The 26,148-nt window shown below is 38.3% G+C and overlaps 3 protein-coding genes across 3 annotated transcripts in view; 2 read left to right on the forward strand and 1 right to left on the reverse strand.

Moving 5' to 3' along the window:
• Positions 1 to 26,148, forward strand: part of LOC144640140 (uncharacterized) — a 45,923-nt gene that overhangs the window by 13,456 nt on the left and 6,319 nt on the right. The window contains exons 3-9 of the mRNA XM_078499351.1: positions 3,211 to 3,282; positions 3,618 to 3,689; positions 18,484 to 18,558; positions 19,967 to 20,044; positions 20,375 to 20,449; positions 23,542 to 23,741; positions 24,649 to 24,774. Of these exons, the coding sequence (XP_078355477.1) occupies positions 18,485 to 18,558; positions 19,967 to 20,044; positions 20,375 to 20,449; positions 23,542 to 23,741; positions 24,649 to 24,774 (553 nt within the window). The 5' untranslated portion in view covers positions 3,211 to 3,282; positions 3,618 to 3,689; position 18,484. The remainder of the gene's footprint in view (positions 1 to 3,210; positions 3,283 to 3,617; positions 3,690 to 18,483; positions 18,559 to 19,966; positions 20,045 to 20,374; positions 20,450 to 23,541; positions 23,742 to 24,648; positions 24,775 to 26,148) is intronic.
• On the reverse strand, positions 8,245 to 9,879 carry LOC144640210 (uncharacterized). Its single transcript, XM_078499413.1, has one exon. It carries the CDS (start codon positions 9,250 to 9,252, stop codon positions 8,245 to 8,247), a length of 1,008 nt encoding a protein of 335 aa, XP_078355539.1. The 5' UTR covers positions 9,253 to 9,879.
• On the forward strand, positions 10,066 to 11,040 carry LOC144640211 (uncharacterized). Its single transcript, XM_078499414.1, has one exon. It carries the CDS (start codon positions 10,066 to 10,068, stop codon positions 10,960 to 10,962), a length of 897 nt encoding a protein of 298 aa, XP_078355540.1. The 3' UTR covers positions 10,963 to 11,040.

Raw genomic sequence — 26,148 nt, forward strand, 5'->3', positions numbered from 1 at the left:
GGCCTCAAACTAGTCTTGGAAGGAAAAAGGACCGCATCCGAACAATGAGTGTGCGCTGTTTGGCCACAGCATTTATCACCGACCCACAAGGGAGGTAAAGGAGAAGGTTCTGAAACAACCAAAGTGACCATCGCATGCTGGGATTCGCGTTTGAAATGTCACCGCCTTATTAGTATTCAGCACGTGTAGAAGCCCTCTACCTCTACCCATACTACCTTTCGGTCTTGTCGCGTACACTTTTGTGCTTTTTTCCGACAACGTTTCTCAAATTAGCTGTAAAACACAAAAAGGACCAGTTGATGCTTATGGCGGGAAAACGTAAGCGTTTATGATAACACCATCACATGACGACAACTCCTCGTTAAAACGTTTACACCAGCCGATTTTGGGGTGGGAAAAGGTGAAAAGTGGGTTAAACAAGCACCTGCAAGGTCGTGCTGGGCATTCGAGTTCAGTGCCATAAGATCTTAAGTATGCCCGTTCAATCCACCGAAAATAAATTGATCACATACAATGTCCCAGCAACGCAGAATTAACGTGGCACAATCGGACAAACAGCGGGAAGATTCATCGGCTTGGTTAAAACCAGGAGGATCGAACGTAAAACATTGTGAACGCCTTGTCTTGCTTGTAACATCATGGAAGATGTGGCGAGTTACTTCATTGAGTTTTAAGGACCTGGGTCCGCGACCATGCCAAGCATTCAGAGTTGCTTGATTATCGACTTGCGTGTCCATTCTTCAGTCCCTGACACTGGATGAAAAAGACTCCAACTTTTACGTTAATGTGTTCGTTCACCAGACTGTCGTCCCAGTAGTCGTCCAGACTGCGATCAGCTGGATGTTAGTGGAAAACTACGTACTGCTGTCCAACGAAAAGCAGAAGCATCAGTTGACAAAGATACGGAAAAATGACGTTCCTGGATCCAAAGAATGGCCCGTATTGCCAGACGTCAAGAAAACGCCAAAACCCTATTTCATTTCTTAAGGAAGGTGTTAGGATTATTTTACTACCCCACAGCTGACACTCGCTTCCCTGATATAAAATTTTGCCCCAGGGAATGCCAAACAAAAATATACGCACTTCCCTATTAATTTCTGGATCGACTTGAGGGGAATGGTGGACTCTCTGGATAGAATGGACTCGCGTAGCTCAGCAAACTTGACTCTATATTTTCTTCCGGAATCACAAACGCGAGACTTGTCGAATCAATGACCATTCCTAGGAAAGTTAAACGCATCGAGGCTGGCAAAACACATTTATTCAAAACCAGAAAGTAACCCAAGTTAATTAATACTTTGTAGCCTACAAACAGAGCTGCTAATGCTGACTGGCGGGTGAATCCAGGGCTCCTCAATTCCATAGGTCGAGACGAAATACCCCCTCGGGTGAAAATCTCATTTACTGGCCTGTCATCAATGTACAGGGTTCCCGTAATCCCATAATTCCTAAAATAGTTAGTGGAGCCCAAGCTCACCGTCCGATAGACGAAAGGAGAGTTTTTCCAGCCAAAAAGAAAGGTGGTTGACACCAAGTACTAGCCCTTCCATTCCACACCAAAAAACTGTTTTGAATCAGTAGAAATTAAAATATGATCATATCCTAATTTGTCGTCTATTTTAGAAAAATGGCAGTTCTGGTAGGCGAGATTAGGGACTAAAACAAGAGTAACCAGGAAAAATGGTGTATTTTTCATGCAGAGGTTTAAGAATCTTGTATCGACGCATGACCTAAGCTTGTAAGGCTTAACCGGTTGTTAGGGAAAAAAGAAGACAAGAAGGAAACACCTTACTCACATCACCCCACACATGTACCGCACCGGTAGATTAACGCTGTAGCAAGGACTGGGTAATAAAATCTTCAAATTAAAAATTCTAAAACAAAACCTTACGAGTGGCACTGGGGAATACTTGACCACATGGCTGGGTAAAAAACAAACGATAGAGCGTGCCAATGCCCAACAAGTAAAACCTACACCGGCGCTAAAAGACAAAAACTAGCCGAAGAAATGTTACCTCTAAACTCTTTTTCCCTGGAGGCCCATGGGTTTCTTTGACGACGTTTAAGCTGAGTTCGAAGTGGTTGTAAGCGTGGGTGGCTGCGACGCTGAAGACGGAGCCGTAACAGTAGTGGGCAGCATGGAAGCGGAAGAAGAAACCGGAACCGTTCAAGAGCCCGAAACCGAAATAAGGTTGGAAACTGGAGCTTGTGTCAGTGAACACAGCTGTAAAACGGCAATAATTCAGGCTTCCTGTCGAGAGTCAACGCTGGTCAGGGGCGGTATGTTTAAGGACCACGCCTCGCCTTTTCATGGCCAACGTACGCAACAACTGACAATTCTAAATAATTCGATAAGCTTTATATAACGTCAATGACGTCACAAGGGATGCTAATGAACTACCAATAGCAACAAATTGACAAGTATTAACGGTATACATAAATGTTCGCGGTTACAGTGCACCCCTATTAAACAGCTACGTACCAGCTAATATTTCTAAGGACATAAATAGTCACGAATATTAGCGTATCCACGACATCACTTATGCGGGACCTCAATAGACCTTATCACGATTTTCGACGTCATCTTGACGAGTAGGCAAAGCGGGTAGAAATTTAAGTGTTTGTATGGGAATCTGACGGCAAATATCTTTTACAAAAATTGAATTTTGGACAGCTTATGAATTGTAAAGTTAAGATACTAGGCTGAAGTTTTTATTCGCCGAGTTTGAAGGATGTAGCTGGGCTAGAAAGCGTTCAGTTAAGTTTTTAACTTTTCCATACATTTGCCTTTACTTTTTTCCGCATGATTGACGGGGTTCGCGGGAAAAACTATAGACAAATGTAAGGGAAATTAAAAACGTGACTGAACGCTTTCTATCCTAGCTACATAATTCAATTTCGGCGAATACAATCTTTTGCTTAGTATCTAGTATGAGTTGTCCAAATTTTTGCAAAAGATATTTTCCTGCAGATTCCCAAACAAATACTGCAGTTTCTACCTACTCGTCAAGAAAACCGTGATAAGGCCTATTTTGGAAGGCCTTACCTAAATAATGAGAGACAAGTGATTTTAAAGCTACCTTTTCTAAAAAAAAAACGTTTGGGAGACTTTCATTTCGGCTATAACTAATTTCTTGATGATAGTTTGTAAGACTGGAGTTGACTAGTTTGCTTCTTTGATGCACAGAACTTCAAATATTTATCCCTTAGAAATGTGGCAGACAATAAAATCAAGAGCATCGAAGATGGGCATTTTTCGAATCTGAAGGACCTTCAATATCTGTAAGTACTTATTCGCTAGAAGATAGAATTGTTAAGCTGCTGCTGCAGCTGCTACTACTACTAATCGGACTAAGTCACCTGCGTGGAAATGTTTATAATTAATTTAGTGCAAGTAAACTTCAAGAATATTACATAGAATGAACTACAATGATAAGTGTCAGAAAAATGTGTATTTGTTATTTTTAGTATCTGCCCTTGAGGGGTGTCCATTCTACTCACTTGAGCTAATACAACCCATGAATGGCATTACATGCACGATCCATACAATCCGTTAGATCATTTTTGTTTGTATTGATATATCTTTTGGTGATTAATTTCTGTTTTTTTTTTACTAGATTTTTACAAAATAACAAGATAAGCCATATACCAAGTAAGGCGTTTAGCAGCCACACAAAACTTGAATATCTGTAAGTATGGAAGTTCGACACCATTGACCTTGTTACGACAAATACGATGATTTAAACCATCGGACGTACAAAATTCATACAGCAAGTCACCAACGTGATACAAGGTGGAGGGAAAGAAGGTGTATGAAACCCCCTAAGGATTTCGTTCTATTAAGGCGTAGCGAAATAACTTTTCACCGCGTAGAAAGCCTTTAGCTTGGCTGTGACGTCATATGACGTCACTAGATTCGCCAACTTGGATTTGACCAATTTTTGAGTTATTTTTTCAAAATAGCTCTTAGTCGGCATGATGTCCCGTGAATCAGTCAGTCAGTGGGTCGATCAGTGGGTGAAGTATGTTTGTTTGTCACACCAATCAGATTTCAGGTACTATCGGAACCAATCAAATTGTAGTTTATAAAGGGGAAGCAATCTGACGTAGTCAGGAATTTCGTTCGAAGTTTTTAGATTAGAAGGAGGCGGAATCGGTGAGTTGTGATTTAACCGTGGATTTAAAACGTTTTTCGTAACGCCCGCCTGCTTACAACGCACACGCCGTGAGCAAAAGGCCCAACACCAACTTGTTATTCGTCTTATTCGAGCGTACGTTTGGAGAGGCTAGCTTTCCTGACCGTAGTAAAAATAACATATAACATTTGCACAATGCAGATTTGAAGAATAATGTTGTCATTACTTTTGCCGTCCGCTTTGCGAAGTTCGTTGGGAAATTGGAAAGTTTGTTATGAAGTTGCCAAATAGGTTGCGAGTTTGTGAATCAAATTGTGAGCTTCGATACAAAGTTCCCAACTTCGGCCCGAAATTAATAAAACCTTCTATAATTATGTTATCAAAAAGGGCTTTGCTACGCTAAATTGTTGGAAACAAATGTCATAAAAATAAAAAACTTTTTTATGTTCAGCGAGCCGTAAACATGTTGTCTCGAACAAATTAGTCTGTCGCGTCGCGTCGGCTTCGATTAAAATCAATAAACCATCCAGTTTCATCCGGTTTACAAACGCAGAAGACTTGAAATTGAAGACAGTGAAGATTATGCCTCACAGAAATCGTTAAATATGTGTTTTCATACAAAAAAGTTAAAATTTGACCAAACTTCTACCTGCATAAAATTTATTTATCGCCAAATCACTTGCGTGATCGCTGATGCGAAACGTTGTCTTGCACTTCAAGGTACTTCAACTTTCCTTGACAAGCTCTAAAATCTTCGAGTTCAGAAATCGCCATGACTTTCGAGCAACATGTCTTGTTTCTCCTCAACTACCAAAACTTCGAAAGTTCAGTCGCGGCGAAGTTGGGAATTTATCGAAGTTCGCAATTTGATTCGCAAACTCGCAACGTAATTGGCAACTTCATAACAAAGTTTCCAATTTCCCAACAAACTTCGGAAAGCGGGCGGCCAAAGTAAACTGAAATCAACTGTAAAACATCTCGTTCAAACATTTAATGAACCGGTACAAGTATTAACTCTGCTGTTAAAAGCAACTACGATCGAGAGCAAAAACAGAATAAGAGCGTGCCATTCCGTGACAATTCGATAACTCAATTAGTTCTTGTTTGTTGAATAGAATTTAGGTTGTGAATGAACGAAAATCTTTGTCGAACAGTTCTGACAGAAAAAAAATACTCCAGGTGTACTGCGCTTTAAAGAACTTTCCCGAAGAAAGTGGTTTTTGATTTGATACGTTTATTACTTCGTTTATTATAGTACTTTTCGTTCAATGTCTATATGGTATCGTGGCTTTTTCGAGAAAAACAAGGGTATCGTGTTACGTTCGTTTTTAAAAAACAAAGGTCTCATGCTACAAAAGTGAGAAAAACAACAATATCATGTTTCAGTGTTTGGCAAAAAGCCAAAAGTATTCCGTAAAAAACAAAAGTAACACGTTACGGTTGCTACAAAGCTAGCAACAAAATAACCGCTTAAACAGAATAAGAACGTGCCATTTTGTGACATTTTGATAATTGAATTAGTTTTTGTTTTTCAATTAAATGATGAAAATTTACGTAATTGAATAAAACAGTTCTGATGTGTCAAAATGCACGTAAAAGTTATTTTTTTTGCAAGCAAATTTTGTGCAAAAAGTGACTCCGTGGGCCGCCATACACAAATAGCTCAACCCATGGCATAAACCATCCCAACAGGACAATCACCCAGTTTCACCCCAAGCCACCCCATAAATTGAAAAAATAACTCCTGCACGCTTAGCGTGCCTATGTTTTAGAAAGTCACAAAATAACGGAAATTGATACAAAATTAAATCAAAATGCTTGTGGAATATAAAACTACGCAAATATTACAATTTTGTTGTAAAAACTGGAAAAAATAAAGAAAAATGTCAAAATTGGCGATCGTTGGCCAGACATGCTTGTAATTATGACGTTACCATGGCAACGTCAAAAATAATGGGCACGTGGTTGACATCTTAAAATTTTTGTTAGGGAAGAACTAACAGCTATTGAGAGTTTCAGCATTATAAAAAAAATCTTACGGGGGGGTGGGGGGTAGCATCCACTCCCCCCCCCCCCCACGCCCCTGTGAAAAATAATCGTCGTTAAGACGATATGCGAATGAGGCGAAATCATAATGGTCTATATATAGGTAAACAAAATGCAGAAAGAGCCATTTTTTCGTTTTTCTATGTCAAACCGCCAATAACTGTAATAACAGCTATTGCGTCGGCACTGCACGATAGAGTCGTTGTTATATCTTCAGAAGTGTTATGTCATGTTATCATGTTTATTTAACGTAGACAACGGGAAGTCTCTAATTTTGCTCAGGGTGCAGTCGAGTAGTCGATAGACTTACTCCAAGTCGCTCGTTAGATTCGCAGGAGACCGCTGGATACGGAAACGGAGGGCGCGCGCGGGCATGAGAAACAAAATGGCGGAGGATCGTTGCGGAACGAGCCTCGTTCCGAGCTTTTCCTAAGTGTTTGTTTTCCTTCGCGCGCGCGTTCACAGAAATGAATCCCGCGCGATCTCTCGCGCGCGATTTCAAAGGTGATTTTACTCAAGTGGTCTTTCTCGCTTGATTTCAAAGCGACTTTATTTAAGTAACTATAGATGCAAAGAAAAAACGAGCGACTTGGGGCAAGTCTAAGCAGTCGACTACGCAAGCTGCCGAGAAAATCACTTCGTACAAAAAGGGACGCCCGCGCTCGTCACGTCTCCTTGTGCGAATATATTCTCTCGCGCGCTTCCGTGATTAGTCGAGCTCGAGCTGTTGAAATCTTGTTTAAAGTACTAAATGATTAATTGAAAGTTTTGCATCCTACACGGAGACGCTTGGTTCACTGATTATTTACGTCGTTCTTGTTCAACCTTCTACAGCCCGTCTAGTAGCTTCTAGTATGCTCACGGTAGATGTTATCATCTAGCGCGGCAATTGTGCCGGCTGACAAAGATAAAAAAATCGTTATCTTGGACTTCTTTAATTTGAAACAAAAATTACCAAGCTCTATGCCCGGCTTACTTAGTTAATCATTTCGTCTAACTAATTAACAGATTAAGGTATCACGGAAGGTAAATTGGCATTTTCGTTCCCAGTGAATTTGTGTGCAAACCGTCAATGGTAACCCCAATAAAGTATATATTTTCTGAAAGCTTATTAAATACAGATTGTAATTTTGGATTTCGTTTTCATTTCATAGACCATAATACGCAACGTCAGCATTTTGTTTGCAATTATGATGTTGCGCAACTTTAGGTTTATTTGAGAACACATTTACATGAGAGCCAAAACTTTTCTCTGGAATTTGATCTACATATATTGGTCTAAAAAACGGTGTCTCAGATTTTTCTTTTCTTGCTCCATTAATTTTTTATGAATTTTTAATCCTAAAGAAGCCCTAAAAACGCCATTTTCAAGTGAAAAAATTCATAAAAAATTAATGGAGCAAGAAAAGAAAAATCTGAGACACCGTTTTTTAGACCAATATATGTAGATCAAATTCCAGAGAAAAGTTTTGGCTCTCATGTAAATGTGTTCTCAAATAAACCTAAAGTTGCGCAACATCATAATTGCAAACAAAATGCTGACGTTGCGTATTTTGGTCTATGAAATGAAAACAAAATCCAAAATCACAATCTTTATTCAATAAGCTTTCAGAAAATATATACTTTATTGGGGTTACCATTAAGGGAATAAAATGCCTTTTTGAGGGAATATTGTTTATTTGCGCCCGCGTAGTGTCATTTGTCGCCCGAGCGCGAAGCGCAAGGGCCACAAATGACACTTCAAGGGAGCAAATAAACAATATTCCCGAAAAAAAGGCATTTTATTATCATTATTATCAATAAACAAGGCCAAGTGACATTAAGAAAACTGACAAATTTAATGAGGCTTTTAATAAATAAACAATTTGCTCTGAATAAGTTGACTCAAAATATATATATACTTGCCGGCGCAAGTTAACTTCGAATTCAATCCAATAAATTAGCTGTGTTTGAAAGAAAATAGGCTGAAAACAGCTAAACGTCTCGAGAAAAATCCAGCAATAGACAATACAAGATACAAAGATGGAAAATACAAGGATAACCACTTAGTCAGTACACGTTTCTAATCACTGTCACTTTCGATTACTACTCGGCGCCGTTTTACGGTTTCGCTTTCTGTTGAATGAGAAGGACCTGCACTCTGATAGATGTTCAAAGTTCCGATTTGAATGTGCTGTGTGCAGTTTGGATATGGCTGGGCTAGCGAGAGAAACTGACCCTGCAGTGACTGAGAAACTGAAGTGATTGCACTAGCACCGGCGATGTTGCTGATTTCGGAATTTGTTATTGAGCGGTGCGACTCTTGGGAGGTTTCTGAGGCCGAATGTCCGTCAAACGCTTCTTGCAAGAGCCTGGAGCAATGCCTTTTTTGTGCACTTGAAGTTTGAGAAATGTAGTGAGTCAAGCTTCTTTCATCTTTGTGTTTAGTGATCTCGCAAATCTGTTTGGCGTCGACGCCGCGCTGAAACAGAGATGTGACTGTGGAGGCACGAATGCAATGATTCGTGTATTTTTCTGACAATTCGGCTTTCAAGGAAATGTTTTCCATGAGTTTGGCGATCTTGTTTTTGCCAAGAGGCTCATTTCGAAACCATCGTGATCCCTCTTTCCTGAAGTGCTTGTTAGGTGTTTGAAACAGAGCCTGACAGTTTGGATTGAGGCGAAGGATGTAAAACTCGAAAGAACCAACCGGATCAAGCGGCGACGAGTTTTCGTACATACGCACATCGGAATAACTTTGGTCTTTTTGCTTTGACCCTCCTTGATAGTTCTTTGTTTGTTCAGTTTGCATTTCAGTTACATACCGTGCTCCTGAGTCATCTTTTTTTATGCCGAACGACTGCTTGGTGAGCTCACGCCAACCTTCTCTACCACGGCGTCCAAAATAGAAGCAGATGGAAAACCACACAAACTCTAGAAGTCGCTCTGGATCCGTCCAATCACTGTTTGCACCTAAACCTCCAGAAAAATATTCTCGTAGCTTCGTCATATCTCCAGCTGCTATCGACGATTTATGCATAGGTTTAGGATTCATTTCTTTCGTGTACAGTTTGCATTCTGCCTCGAACATCTTGTTCGCAGGAAGAAATTCGTTGTCTTGTAAAATGTTTATAGTCCTGCTGAATGGGGTTGAAGTTAGTTGTCGATGAATCGCTGCTCGTATGCCAGTAAGGGTACTAGGGGTTAACGGTTGGCCCTTTTCCGACTTAACCTCCGCATAAAATTTCCTCAATACTTCGTTGAGGTCCGCCGAAGTAACGGAATTCAGATCGACGTTGAGCTGTCGTTTCTCTCACCATTTCTCGAATTTCCTTATACCCCAAGAAGTGGCTCTTTTGGTATTTTCGGCCTGAGCTCGTGCTTCGATTTTATCCAATTCTTCCGTTCCCAGATCCGAGTTTTGACTAGAATCTTTGAATTCTTCCATTTTCGAAAGCTTTGACCTTTCTTCCACTTTCCGTTTGATTAAGAAATTTTGTGCTTCAAACTGACCTTGCCGAATGGTTTTCCCGCGTCGGCGACGCTGATTGGTTAAAATCAATCGGATGATGAACCGAGAACCAATCAGCTGCAGGGCAGTTAATGCATTAACGGCCCGCCAGGGGTCATTTGCGGCCCGCAAAGTGCGTGTTTTCAATAAGGCGGTTTTCAATTTGGCCGCGTGTATTGATAATAATGATGGTTTGCACACAATTTCACTGGGAACGAAAATGTCAATTTTCCTTTTGTGATACCTTAAGCGATTCTGAACTCAAACTTTCGATTGAAATAGATAGGGTAGATAGAGCACGTGCTTGCTGCAGCGGCGGAAGCAAATTTCGCTGCTCCGGTAAAATGTCGAGCTAAAAACGGATTTAAGCTCTCGAAGCTCGAAAAAGTAATGATGGAAAAGAAAGAAACTATTAACGACGACGCACAAAGAGAAAGAAGCAGAAAACGACTAAGAGAAGCAGGCTCACAAACCGATGAAGAAGCCGGCTACGATTCAGACCAAAATGGCGACCGAATAGAACCATTAAAATCAAGCCAAGAATGGCAAGATGACATTACAAAGAAGATCAACAAGCTTCTCAAAATCTTCCCACTTTTTGAAGACTTCAAAGAAGAACTGAAGTCACTAAAAGAAGAGAATGACAAGTTGCGAAAACTGGTTAAAGCAACAGACAATGAAGTGAAGACTTTAAAGACGACGCAAGACACTTTCGCCAACGACCTGCTTAACATTCAAGACCAGCTCAACAAAGCAAACCTTGACCTAGAAGAGCAAAAGCGGCGCAACATTAAGCTAGAAGCTCAATCTAGAAGAAGCAATATTAAGTTCTTCAATGTACCAGAATCCGAAACAGATGGCAGCAACAAGGAAACAGAAAAGGTTTTAAAAAGTCTTCTACGAAATGAGCTAAAAATTTCTAAAGAGGCGGTCGACAATCTTGAGTTCGAGCGGGTTCATCGTATTCCAACGCGACGAAACACACTGACAGATCAGGCAGATGCAAACAAACCTCGACCTATTATAGCTAAGATGTCGTTCTTTAAAGATAAAGGCCGCATTTTCCAACACGTCAAGAACATCAATACAGCCCTAAAGATTGGCGTGGCGGACGACTTTCCAAAAGAGATAGAAGATATGAGGAAAGAGCTACTACCCGTATTAAAGAAAGCCAAGAAACAAAACAAGCGGGCATCCTTCAATGTTGATAAACTTATCATCGACGGACATATTTATCGCGGCCCTGAAACAAAGAAACTGCCTTTATACGCAAACATTTTGTCCACTTAAGACCAAGCTTCAATATTTCCAGGTTAGTTAGCCCGCAGATGATAGCGGGCTTCGAGAGCTTTACCGCACGGTAAGCTCTTGTTATTCCAAGGAAGTCGTTAAGTCTTTAGATTTCAAAATTCCGACTTCCTTGCTCATCGTTTATATAAAGTAGTATGGCTCCAGTACTATTCGAAAGCGTCCGTCGCCTTTGCTTTCCCAAAATACTTAAACTGGTGCTTATTTATTTTTTGGTGTTTTGTGCAATTTCTTGTCGTTTTGTTTTCGCTCGTTTAAAAGTTATAAGCACTTGGATACTTTGCTCAAAAATTTGCATTTCAACTAATTCTCAAGGGTATATAAAAGTAGATAATAACAGAATCCTTGATACGCGTAAACATTCTTCTCTTCAAAGCGCAATAATGTTCAGTATTAGCCATGGCAACGCCACTTAGATTATCATTTCTGTCAATTAACGCAAGAGGTTTAAACCAGGCGCGAAAGAGGAGACAACTTTTTCGCTGGGCCCACAACAGTAAAGCTGATATAATATTTTTGCAAGAAACCTACTCCACGAAAAGTGTAGAAGAAATATGGAGATCAGAATGGGGTGGCAAAGTCCATTACAGCCATGGATCTAGTCATTCCCGAGGTGTGATGATTTTATTTAACCCGAAACTCGACTTTCAAGTAGATAATACTATCGCTGACAAACACGGCAGATACCTGATGCTTGAAACCACTATTCACGATTCTACTTTCTTGTTATGCAATGTTTATGCTCCAAATGACAATTCATCGCAAAATACTTTCTTTTCCAACCTAAATAACACCCTTAAACAATACACAAACTTGCAAATTATTTTAGGCGGCGACCTCAACTGCGCACTAACACCGCTAGACAAAACCGGCGGCACCTCTATTGAAAGGAAAAGGCCAGTAATTAGAGAAATAAATAGTTTATGCAGTAATCATAAATTGCAAGACGTTTGGAGAAGCCAACATCCAAATCAATCACAATTCACGTGGCGTAATCATTCATTAAAAATTCAATGCCGATTGGATTATTGGCTTGTCTCTAAAAATCTTTCTTCATCTCTACTTAAGACAGATATTACAAGTCCCACCTTCTCCGATCACTCGGCAATTAGTTTTGTTCTTCAGTCCGAGGAATACACTAAGCGCGGCCCAGGCTTCTGGAAAATAAATAATTCGCTACTAAAAGATGAAAAGTTCACTTCCGAACTCACAGCCAAAATTCCAGAGTTGAAAGCTAAACACAACTACCTCGAAGATAAAGGTCTTTACTGGGACATGCTAAAAATGGAAGTGAGTGGTTTTTGTGTTCAGTATTCGAAAAGAAAAAATAAACTCCGAAGAAACGCAGAAAAAGAACTACAAAATCAAATCGATCATTTGATGAACGTACTCAGAACAAACAGATCAAAAGAAAACATCACAGAACTATACCGACTCCGAGCTGAATTAAATAAGATAACTGAATATAGAACAAAGGGCGCTATCGTAAGAAGCAGAATTCGTTGGCATGAAGAAGGTGAAAGAAACACCAAGTACTTCTTAAACTTAGAAAAGAGGCAACATTCTAAAACTCACATCACAAAATTAAAATATGGCGAAAGGGAAATTACTGATCCATATGAGATCTTGAGATCACAAAGGCTCTTCTACAAAAATCTCTACACTGCTAGTTCGTGTGATGCAACACAAAACGATGTATTTTTTCTGGACGCGAATCTGCCCAAACTAGACAAACCTGAGCAAGACAAACTTGAAGACCCCCTATGCAATGAAGAGTGTTATAATGTGCTAAAAGAGTGCGCTAAAGGAAAGTGTCCTGGAAGCGACGGCCTCTCTGTGGAATTTTATTTGCATTTTTGGTCTTTGTTAGGAGAAGAAATGACACAGAGTTTTAATTATGCATTTCATCGGGGACAAATGAACATAACCCAAAAGCAAGGGATCATCAAGGTAATACCGAAAAAGAAAAAAAGACAAATCTTATCTTGAAAATTGGAGACCTCTTACTCTACTTAATGTAGATTATAAGATTGCAACTAAAACCATGGCTCATAGAATTGCTACAGTTCTCCCTAAACTAATTAATGAAGATCAAACTGGTTACGTCAAAGGTCGCTATATCGGCCAAAACATCAGGCTCATCCAAGATATTATGAAAGTAACAGAGGCAGAAAATATACCTGGCATAGCATTATTTATCGACTTTAAAAAAGTATTCGATTCACTTGATTGGAACTTCCTATTTAAGACACTAGAAGCGTTTAATTTCGGTCCCCAAATTCAACAATGGATTAAAACCTTTTACAATAACTGTTCCAGTTGTGTCATGAACAACGGATACGCTTCCGAGTTCTTTAAAATTCAACGTGGCGTACGGCAAGGATGTTTGCTTTCCGGCGCTCTTTTTGTACTTTGCGCAGAAATATTAGCTGATGCAATTCGACGAGACAAAACCATTAATGGAATTAAAGTTTTTGACAAAGAATTTAAAGTTTCACAATACGCAGACGACACAACCGCCTTTGTTGCTGATCTCAAGTCAGCTGAAAGTCTTTTCAAATTGCTTCACGCCTTCCAGAAGTGTTCCGGTCTTGAAATAAACACAACCAAAACTGAAGGAATGTGGTTAGGTGCGAATCGGAACAAAAAGACTAAGCATTCTGACATTGCATGGCCCTCTGAACCAGTTTTCGCACTTGGAATCCATTTTACGTACAGCGACGAGGTCTCCCATCAAAAAAATTTCGAACAAAAGCTCACTTCCATGAAAAATCTACTAAACATATGGTATCCAAGGAACCTCTAATTATATGGTCGTATAACCATTCTAAAAACTCTTGCGCTGTCTAAACTTGTTTACAATACTTCTATGCTATCGTTTCCGTATTCCTTTGTCAAGACGGTCAATCAGACTATCAAATCTTTTATCTGGGGAAAAACTGCAAAAATTAAGCATACTGCTATGATAGGGCCAAAGGAGAAAGGAGGACTTAATATGCCTGACTTTGATATTGTTAACAATTCTCTCAAAGTCACATGGATTAAGCGATTAAATGATAGTCCACACGACGCTAGTTGGAGTCACATTCCTCTAGCATACTTAAACAATGTGGGCGGTCGATTTCTTTTTGAATGCAATTATGAACTGAAGTCTCTGAAAGTAAACATACCTCTGGATTTTTACAAAGAAGCCTTAGAAGCATGGCAAAAACTAACTGTTTCTACTCCCGGAACCAAAGAGCAAATACTAGAGGAAATTATATGGAATAACAGGTTCATCACAATCGACGGATCCTCAGTCTACTATAAGCAGTGGCATGAAGCTGGTGTTACTAAAATCGGTGACATCTTCAAAGGGGACTCTTTCTTAACTTTTAACGATTTTGCATCTACGTTCCAGATAAAGACTAACTTTCTGAAGTATTATGGCCTTTGCCACGCAATCCCTAAAAAATGGATCAATCAATTAAAAGGAAAAAGCGAACTTACAACGAACTTTTTAAACAACAGAATTAAGTTACCACTAAATAAAATTTCTTGCAAAGCTGCGAGCCAGATCTTCGTTAAAATGAAATTTGAAAAACGTACGGCTGAAAAGAGGATGAAACAGGCTAATTTCGACGAAGAAACAATACGACTTACTTACAGTATCCCCTTTAAAGTTACTAAAGACATTAGACTCACTATTTTACAGTTTAAGATTATCCATCACATTTTGCCCACTAATGCCACTCTTTTTAGAGATTCACTTGTTCAACAGGAGCAATGCCATCTTTGTAACGAGACACAAACCTTGAAACACCTTTTTGTAACATGCTCTTCTGTACAAACCTTTTGGTCTCAGTTTGCTTTCTGGTGGAATAGAAAGCACTCAGACTTTATCACCTTATCAGAACAGGATATAATCTACGGGTTCACTCAAGATCTTCCTCGTCGCCTTGGTTTAAACCTCTGTTTAATCATTCTAAATTTTATATCTATAATGCGTCACGGAGAGAAGAAGAGTATATCTGGGAAGCTTTTTTTGCCATACTTAAAAGTCACCTTGAAATTGAAAAGCATAAATCCAAATCACAAATAAGTATTTGAGCATCTTATTGTTTGTTTGTTTGTCTTGTTTATTTTTCGCTTTTATTTTTATTTTATTTTATTTTTATTATTTTTTTTTTTGTTTTTGTTTTTTTTTGTTATTCGCTTACTTCTGGCCTTCCTTGTATCATGTAGCATTGTACAAATAACGTAGCCTTATTGTATATGTAGTAGTGTGTAGCATTAAAGTGTAATCGTAGCTTTAGTTTGTTAAAACATAAGTCTCGTAAATATTGTAAGCATAGTTAACGTGAGTTTCCGCGTCTTAATTTTTTTGTAATATTATACACATTTATATATGTAAATATTAGTATGTTTGTGTTGTAAATAAAAAAAAAAACTTTCGATTGAAATCAATGTATGCTGAGTTCATTTTTAATTTTACCTAACGTAACAGCGGAACGGCGTTTCTGAGAAAAAAAATAGCATCACAACAATAAACAATCTTGCATGCATGATAAAAGATTACAAGCGATAAAAGTTATTTTGTATTCTATCGCTGGGTTATTAGAGTTAAAACAGCAGAGAAAGCGTATAACACGTTCGCTTTCAGACAACGCAAAAACGACTCGTCTCAATCGGGGCCAAACGCAGAACGTGAATTTTTTTCGCCTGTCATGCGCAGTTGATTTTGTGACCTTTTCCTTAACCTCTGGCTTCTCGATCATCGTGTGTTCATACCCCGTTCTCTTTGCTTGAAGTCCCTATTATGTTGAAGTGATTCCTCAGTATCGCCTTGCACATCCTTACTGCGCGTAATTTTATGCGTAATTTGTGCGCCCACATAAGCAAAACGGCGGCCAGGGAAATAAATCTTCGTTTTCTTGTAAACGAATATGGTTACCTATATTTTTATTGCATAATTTTGGCACACAGATTGTCCTCTTTGAGTTAGAAAGTTAGAAATTTTTTCGGAAGGAAAAACGATATAGTTAAAAGCGTTCACGTTCTTTTACTCGTCGACGCAATGAATATCCTTGAACACAATGACAGGACTGGAGGAGCGTTTTGAGTTGTTGTCGTTTCGATTTGAGTGATTTTTCCTATAAGTTTATTATATGTTACATTGATCGTTATGCTAGGGACTTTCTAGCAATTAAGTTTTGCCACCGCAAAATGTAATGTGGACCGATCATGACGCACGAGATAAATAAATGGGGCGTAAATGGGGTAAGATTGAGCAAACATATCTCTTTTTGCGAGCATGGTGACCTATCTTTTTTATTGTATTTTTTTGGAAAAGCGCTTGATAGAGAACATTCAGGAAAAGTTTCAGGAAAAGACTCGTTTGACAACATCTATATCTGAGAAATTACTTTAGCTGTATATAATTCCCTTATCCAACCCTGTTGAGATATAGTGTGAGATAACCAATTAAAAGGGCTTCGCAACCAGGCGGACATAGAATACAAAATAGAGCTGGAATGTTATTTTTTTATGGCTGACAACGGTTTCCCAACGGTTTCTATAAGTTTCTGTAAGTTCATTATATGTTACACTGTTCGTTATGGTGGCGCCTTTCTAGCAATTAAGTTTGTTTAAGCATTACATTAATAAACTGTGCTTCCAGCCACCGCAAAATGTAATGTGGACCGATCATAACGCACGTGATAAATAAATGGAGCGTAAATGGGGTAAGATTGACCTATCGTATCTCTTTTTGCGAGCATGGTGACCTATCTTTTTATTGTATTTTTCGAAAAAGCGCTTGGTAGAGAACATTCAGGGAAAGTTTTAGAAAAAGACTCGTTCGACAACATCTATCTCTGGAAAGTTAAGGTTTATACGCCAATTATGGATTGAAATTTTTTTTTTTGTTTTTTTTTGGCAATTAAACAACACTTTATTTCAAACACATAACACTACATTACAATGTAATTTACTTAATCAACTTACACTACCTTACACATCGTACACTACATTTCAAATAAACTAAATTAACCTACGTTATACTATTTTACATTTTTTGGAAACAGCAAAAGAAAAGTTAAACAAATAAAAAAGAGAAAAAAAAAATACGTACACTTAATTAGTTAAACATACATACGACGTCTAGTCGGTGAAAATAAACTATCTGTATTATTATATTTTTTTTTTCAGCGAAAACTGTGCTAATTATATAAAAAAAAAACTTTTTTTAACTTACAATTACCTTTTATTTACATTTCGAGGCAAAATCCTTCTAAATGATACTTAAATTCCAGTTTCTTAATAAATTCGTTCAAGCTTCCTTGTTTTGAACTAAGCTTATTGTTATAAATATAGTATTTAGCAAACAGAACGACATAGTTAAGCTTTTTCAACATCATCTGGGATGAAACGGAGTCAGGTTCATTTGATAATTTCCCAAAGAGTAATTCAATTGTGTTAAGTGAGTAGGAGGTGTACATGTCATTTTCCTTATTAAACCACTTAATTACTTCAGCGAAAAAATTTTTTGACCATCGACAATGGATGAATGAGTGGCTTATCGAGTCAGACTCCTGGATTGGATTGAAAATTTGATAATTCATCTCCACTAAGTGTTCCAGCTTGAAATGTTCTTTCACCGTACTATTTCTTTAACGATTTCTTACAAAATTTTACCCACTTTCAAGTCGAAAGTTCGAGGCGGCGAAGACCGGATGTGACGTCAACTTTTGCGTTTGACCGCTGTGAAACTGGGAGCATAAAATACCAGTTTTGCTAGCATAATCGGGGTGGGCCTAGCGCCAAGTAGTAAACAGTGGTAATATTGATTCATCAAAGTGTAAGAGCTTGAAAGTGCTTAAAACTAATTACCAGCCACCTTACGAGAAGACTGCAAGCTTGCGAGAGGCGAGCATGGTAGCGTGTCAGAAAATTTCTTCGCGAGAGAAGATACTACACGCGAGTGCATCCTCCTCGTACGAAATGATTTTCTCACACACTCGCATGCTCGTCCACTTGACTGACCCTGAGAAAAACGAGGGACTCCCTTTTGTCTACAATTATTGGCAAAAGGAGAACGAGTGGCTACTGCACTGTTTATTCATCACAATAGGATGAGCAAGTATCTTATCTTGTGCATCCTTGGGTTGTCTATGTCAAGACATGTCAGGTTATTTTGTCCGGTCGTCACTTTCTAATCGAAGGAAATCTTAACTTTAACATTTCTGAATTAGGTAAAAAACAGCAATAAACCAATAAAGGAAAAAGTATATTTTAAATTAATTGGAAAATACAGAGATGGGCTAGGTTAGAAAAATTTAAGAACTGTTGGCCATTTTTTGTATGAATACTTTTGCCTTCGAAGATGTACTTAAGCGATAGCGCAAACAAAACAAAAAAAGAGAGATTTCCAAAATTATTTGAATTTAAAGTGCAACTCGTAAGGATAACATTTGTGTGATTGAATAAGTACTTCTCTTTCATATGCTGTTATATTTTTCGTAGAATGCTTTCAGACAATCCTATCAAGTCAATCTCGTCTGTAGCCTTCACGATTCCAAATAGCGGGAAGCTTTCTATGTAAGTATTGCTCTTAACTGTTTTCAACAAGTTCACCTGCTTGCAATAAGTTGTGGCCGTATTTTTTCCTAGATGTTTAGACATCTTAAAGATGACTGGCAACGGTTTAAAGCTCATGTATATGTTCTTGCACAATTAAATTTCAAGTGCTATAAACCATTACCAAGCCACCTTCAGGGCTAGTTGACACGAGAGATGCAAATGCAAACGCAAATGCAAGGAAAAACAAGTGTGAATTAGCATAACACAAGCGGAAATGCAAGCCCAAGGAATGGAGACTTGTCATTTTTTTTTTGTATTTGAATTGCTCTTGCATTTGCACTTGCAAGCAAGCAAGCGAAGGGTGAATTGTCTGCCATCTTGCGCCTGAATTCAACAGGTGAATGAAATTATTGTTATATAGCTGGAATCTTTTCCCCAACAGCGCGCGCTCTCATGGCTACTTCAGGTCACATGATATCTAACAATAAAACTGTTTCCCGCCATACGTATCTGAGAAGACACATTGCAAAATCTATGACTTCAGCGGTAACAGTGCACTGTTGCTTGCGAATGTTGACTGACCACCGCCGTTCTTCTTAAGTCTTTACTGTGACCATACAACAAATCACTGGGGAAACTAGGTTAACTTTGTTTACCTCGAATCTCAATGTTTCCCGCGGCTCCTCCTCGGCTCCGAGAAACAAAATTGACTGTTTCCCTCGGAACCAGTCATTAAGTGTTACTATTCGACGGTAATTCAGCGTGACCTTCATTTGGTTTAACTTCGAAGATTAAAAACCAATTGTCCCATTTTCGCGTGTGCAGTTTTGAACCTCACTTTGTTTAATATCGCTCTCGAAATTCAACTCTGCTTCCACAAATTAGTAAATTAGTGATGAAAACCTACAGGGCAAAAGCTAGCTTGGTTCTATGACTGACCTAGAAAGACCGTGAACTTGTTTTTATCCGTGGGGCGAATAAAAAAACCTGATTAGTCAGTTCTTAATTGAAACTAACCATACATGCCCACTGGCAATGATTTAGAGTTTCATTTGCATTCGGCTTAATACAAATATTCGCCCTCCATATCAAACTCAGTGCGCGAGATCAAGAGGGCTCGAACGGTGCTCCCATGAGTTTCCTTTTAGAACAAAACTGGAAGCATCAAGGTCTCAAAAGTAACGGGTTGTTAGAAGAAAACCCAGAATCATTGGGAAAATATTCGTAAAGCTTGAAGTCTACTAACATTTCATTTCCATCACTGTCAAGTTTAAAATGTTTCACTTTATGCACTAGTCAGCGATTTGCAAACAAACGTTTACGTACAACTGATAGACCACAATACTCCTGAATACTCAGACGTGTTACTGTTGTTACAGCTTTTCGAAATGTACGGTTGCTTACTTAGTGATTTTACTTTCATTAGATACATGATGCGGACGGACCTAAAATCAGTGAGTCTTCGATCTTTCACTGAGGACTTTTCTAATCTGACAGCAGACATGTAAGTATGACGCAATTCGGTTTATCCACTGCACTTTGAAATAGAAAAAGTAAAAATTCAAAAATGAAGCAAGAAAGTTGAAACCAAGGTTATTTTGTATTGTTTCTCACGCGTTCTTTTGCGCTGAATTTAATAGGCTACAAACAAAACGTTTCTCTGTATAATATATCTTATGCCGAATGGACAGCAAATAGACGGACATAATAACCAACTAGTAGAGCCAGGGCTAATAGCAAAGGGAAACCATTGCGAGCCAATCATGACAATTACTGGGAAAACAGCATTACAGTTATTAACAAGCTTTGACATAATATCCTTTGTGTCCTGTAGAAGCATGGAAGATGGACAAATCGGCACCGTGAAAATTGTGGGCCCTAATCAGAAGGAACGTTGTATTGTACAGCTGTATGTAACTTGCCGCAACAATTTGTATATATTTATGATACATTTGATTTCCAAAGTATTCCTTTCTTTTATTCTTTATACGGGGTGAGAGGTGCAGTGGTTAGTCAACTGGACCAATCATTGAGAGGTTTAGAGTTTTAGCCTTGGCATGGGTCACTGTTTAGTAACGTGTAGTAAGAATACGGCCAGGAATACAAGGTAAAATTCGAATTGCTCAACCAACCATAAATCCAGTGAAAACTGTTCACAAAATTATCAGCTAATTCACAAAATTATCCACTAAAACGCCGTTCAGCTTCTTCATTTCATCGACAGCGCAAATTTCCCGCTCACCGCCGATATTCAGCTGGTCTGAAGCGTCAATAAACACCCTCATCAGTTTTCACCCAAAGGTTGCATCGGTTTCTTCAGATTTAAACCATAAATTTTAGATGATTTCCTCATCGAAGACTACTAAATTTGTGGTATGATTCTTGCCTTATCAAGAATGCAGCGCTGAATCAGTACTGAAAAGTTTGACAAAACTCTTCTGTTCACTTCTTGACAATAAAAATTAGCCAATCAGCCCGCGGGAATTCGCTCAGGTATTGTAAAATAAGAAATCGACAGCATTTTTCCATGGTATACACTCTTATGAACGATAGACATGACGTCGTAAAATGTTTAAAACTCAAAAGAATCAACGAGCCGTAAGGGGAGTGGTTTCACTGCAAAGTTTTGGACATTTTATGGCGTCATTTCTATGGTCTACTTAACAAATAGATTTCATTTTGCCGTGCGTCTGTTCAGTAATAGATCACAGATGACGTCAAAATGTGGTATGAACAGAGAAGTGGCCCACGAGGCGCTAGCCGAGTGGGTCACTGATGTTCATACCACATTTTGACGTCTTCTGTGATCTATTACTGAACAGACGCACGGCAAAATGAAATCTATTTGTTTTATATAATAACACAAGACTTCAGCACACTTCTGTGTGAGCAATGCTGCCGTACCGATGAGCTAAGTTGTTTTGATTTCACTATTAAGTTTTCGTTAACACGAAGCATTGTTAATCCGATTGAATAAACAGAAAAATGGTCAATTGAAAGTTAATGAAAAAACTAACCTTTATTCCGATTTGGAATTTGGAAAGTTGTTCAAATCTGTAAGCATTAACCGAAGCGTTCAACCGCATTTCGTTTGTTTTCCGTGGCGTCGTCCAACTGTACAACATCGGTCAAACTTTCATAAGCTTACAGATTTCGGATAATTTCTCGAATAATTCACTGTCTTCTTCAAGCTTGTTTCGCCCAGTTAAATGCTTCGAAAGGTGAACGATGCTTGGCGTATTGTTTCTCACTGAAGATTTGTAATTAAGCTGAACTTTTTTGCTTTGTTGTGGCCCCGCAAGTTTGAAAAACTTTGCCGACAACTCTGATTTGGACTATGAACTCTGATCACGCGCGCGAGTCACACCACTGCGTGACGTCATCCATGTGTCTGTACTCTGATAGATCATAAGTAAGAACCAATCAAAATGCGCGTAGAATTCAGGTTATTATATAAAGCAGCGTAGACCATGAAAACATGATGTCAATTTTTCATACAATAACCTTGAAAATTAATTAAGCAATAGACCACACTTTCTAGGGCTTTACTGGCGTAATAAAGCCACGCGGGATGTTGGGAGAACACGAGAAAAGCTTGTAAATCGCGAGCCGCAGGCGAGTGATTTACAAGCTTTTCGAATGTTCTCCCAACATCCCGCGTGGCTTTATTACGCCAGTAAAGCCCTAGAAAGTGTGGTTTTTTGCTTTTATGAAATAACTATAGGAAACGTCCTTCAAAGAAATAATATTCTATTTTATTTTTCGTGATCAAATGTCTTATTCTCAACAAGTTCATCGAATGACGCGGTAAACCAATCACAGCGGCCGAAAGAATAAATCACAGGTTCAGCTCCACACACAAAATCCACAAATCGACGCGACAAAAACGTTTAAAAGTTCTTTTAAAGCTACGAAAGTCATAAGAAAGGAAAGGAAAAAGACAAACTGTCACGGTATAAAATGTATTCAACGCTTTTAAAGTTCTTTGACGTGGAAATCTAGCAAATTGTGGCCGGAGTCATTCACCCCGAAAGTAAAAGCAGGTAAAAGACTGCACGAAAACTTTGCAAGTTTACAAACTTCACAGACTGACGAAGGTATTGAGAATAAAGGTTAGTTCCACAAACACTTCTTTAGAAATTTGTTCTGAATTTATTTATCCCGTATCCTTTTGTTTTCGCCGAATAACGGACTTGAGATAAAGCACTGAAAGCACGTAAAACTGAAGATATAATTTAAGCGCGTACAAGAACTCAGTGTGAGGTTCTGCCATCAAAATAATTCTACTTCATTGCGACAAATTCGATCAGTTTTATTTCCTTTTATAATAACATTTCCGAGTTAATGTTGAATGTAACCATATCCATATTTTTCCAGTCAAGTGAAAGCGGACCTGTTTATTCTGTTACTTCTCACTCAGTCAGTGTTTGTCTCTGCGTTTTGTTTTTTTCTCTAGTGCCTTTGCTCAACTGTTGTGGGCGGGAAAATTCAATTTTGTGATCCACCCTCAGTAAATTTTCATAATGATCATTTACGATAATCATATATCCTCCGTTTTAATCATAAGATAGACCAAAAGAATACATAAAACCAAAGTTAATTCTTCGTCCTTATGCGTAATCGAGCGTAGTGTGGCCATGTCGGGACAGAAGCGGGACTTTACCGGTACAATAGTACATAGGTTTTTGACCAATCAGAGCGCGCGTAGTATCTGAGTTATTTTTTAACTGGTGAATAAGATGGAAAATCAGCCGGAGACCTGAGCGCGTGCGCAGCACTTAAAATCGCGGTTTTTAGACTTGAAGCCGTCAAAAGTGTGGGAAATTTCGCCCCAAATATCCAGCTGACATTTAGCAACTTGTCAGATTTTTGTGTTGGAAAAGTGGCGACTCTTAGCCGCTTCATGCATGCGTCAACGATTGTCCATTGCACAGACTTTCCTTTTTTATTACCGGACTTTTAATTTCCTTACTAAAGCTTTTTTTACAATTTACATTTTAGTGGTCTAGGTAGCTCGGAGTACATAACCCTTCCCAGCCGCGGGTACAAAATAGACGAAGCGTTACTAGAGACCTTTCTCCGAGCTGGATTTGCAAGTAAAAACAATAGTAAATACGAAGTTGCTCCATGTCCCACGGGAACGTTTGTCAATGCCTCTGTCAGCGATCCTGATGAGCTTCAGTGCTTGGAATGTCCTGCGGGTAAGTCTGGTGACTGGTTCATCTTATTTGAAAGTTCTTAATATGTTTTCAAAGCAAAGCCGAAAATTGAGGTTGATGAGATATTAACCGATACGTTTAAATTCACAACTGATGATATGAAATTAAAATGAGGTCCATGTTTACAACAATAGGTCTGAAGAGTGATAAATGATCGTCGCAGTGAATTTCCAATTGAAGCAATTGGAATAAAGAAGCCTGAAAAAAAAAATTCAGGGCTTTTTTTTCAGACTTCTTTATTCCAATTGCTTAAATTGGAAATTCACTGCGACGATAATTTATCACTCTCATATACATCCGCAGTTCATATATGAATTATTTCATATACATTACATCAATAGGTCTGCAGTTCGTGGAAATAACTAATCGTTTTGGAAAAAATGAAAACTGTTTTTTACCGTTTTTGGACGAGTAATCTAGAATAATATTTCATCCAACTTGAGAGAAAACCTATAAATTACCTTTTACTAGTAAAAATAACTCGTTACTTTTCAAAGGCAATCTTCTCGCTCCTAGTGCATTTTAAATTTCACTCTATTTTCGCAATTTCTTTTTTTTTATTTGCTGTAATTTGTAGATTTATTAGTATTTGTTTGCGAATGCTTGTTCCTTGTAGCTTTCGTTGTTGCTTATTCTGCTGTTGATGATAATGATGACTATAATGGGGACGACAATGTAGCAGTATTTGCTGTTTTTAGATCACATTTTGAAAAGAAAGCGTTTAGTAAAGAGGACCCTTGCTTTAATTTGTGGGCATCACACACAAAAACCATTCATGATCATCGCATTAAGAAACATGGATGTTCTATAGTAAACCATAACAATAAGTTGTCCATCACTGTGTTTGTTTTCCTTTTCAAATAAATTACATTTACATTTTTTTACATAGGTGGTTTTTACTCGGACACTAAAGCGTATGTTAACAACAGCTGCCTGAAATGTCCCAATGGAACTTTTGTCCCCCACAACAAAGCGCCTGGAAAAAGGGCACAAGATTGCATTGCTTGTCCACAAGGTAAGCACATAAATAAAGAGCAGATCTTGATCGATAAAACAAGATATATTAGTTTGTTTCATGTTTCCAATCTGTAATAATAATAATAATAATAATAAAATAATGATAATAATAATAATAATAATAATAATAATAATAATAATAATAACTTTATTATCGTGTCAAACTGTAGTAGCTGAGGGGAAAAGTCCCCTCTACTAATTGTGGACACCTAATCTGCGAAACTGTAACAGAATTATTTCTGGGAGAGGGGGTAAGGGAACGAAGGACACTAGGTCACTAAGGTATACCTTATCAAAACCAACGGAGAGAAGGAAGGGAGGCTTTTTGTTATGCGATTGAAAACCGAATGAAATGTTGCTCTGCCAGGCTTAGCTAATTGTTAGAATATTAACCATTTCGCTTTATCAACTCTGACATTGCCGTAGCGCGTTTGACATCGCAAATAATTCGTTACATATAGCACTTTGAAAGTATTTCTTCGATTTCTCGAAATCGTTTTGTTCCTTTTTATACCATTTTAAAGCCACAGCTTTTAACCAGGCTGAAATTCGGAGAAATTCAGCCATACGGTAGGTTTTCGAGAAAATCTGTATCAAAATCTGGCTTTTACGACCTCCGAAGAGAATCGATTTGCGTGTGCAAGCGCGCGCTAATATGACGTCATGCGTCGCGAGCGATAATGAAAGACAGAATTAAAACTCCTCTGTCGGTTGTTTATCTACTTCTTTTTGTCGTATTGTTTCCCCTCCCAGATTTAAAGACCTATGTGAAAGTATTTTGAAGTTTTCTCTTGTATACAAATTTGTTCAAGCGCGGTTTAAGAACTGGAACTCTTTTTCTTTTCCGTTTTGTTTAGAGTTCCTAGCGCAGTTGTAGCCCGCGCGAGCAATATTGACGTCAGGCAGAAAATCGTAGAAAATCAAAGATCCAGCTAAAGAATCGTAATTGCAGTTTAGAATTGTAGACTTGGTAATGTAGACTTAAGTAATGTAGTTGGATATTTTAATTAGTTAATTGATTTATTTAGACACGGCTGGATGGAAGAGCATGAAACATGAATGGATTCCGTGTATAAATAAAGTTTTACCTACCATAAAGTCATCGAAAAATTAACATCGAGAATCGTTTTCGAGTGAAGTGAAGTGAAGTGAGCGAGTAGCGAGTGGCACTGAATAACGAATATCTCTTTAACTGTGTTGTGCAAAGCTTGATATTTATCATCATTTCTTTCAACACTTATAATAAATAATAATAATAATAATCGAATGTTTATCCAGGATAGCCCTTCAGTACATGCGTACTGTTATCAACGGGGTCCTGCTAATTAAAAATTAAAAATTACTAAAATTACTAGTTATATATAATATATAA

This window comes from Oculina patagonica, unplaced genomic scaffold, assembly GCF_052425735.1.
Source record: "Oculina patagonica isolate OP01 unplaced genomic scaffold, crgOcupat unplaced2, whole genome shotgun sequence".
In the NCBI taxonomy this organism is placed as follows: domain Eukaryota; kingdom Metazoa; phylum Cnidaria; class Anthozoa; order Scleractinia; family Oculinidae; genus Oculina; species Oculina patagonica.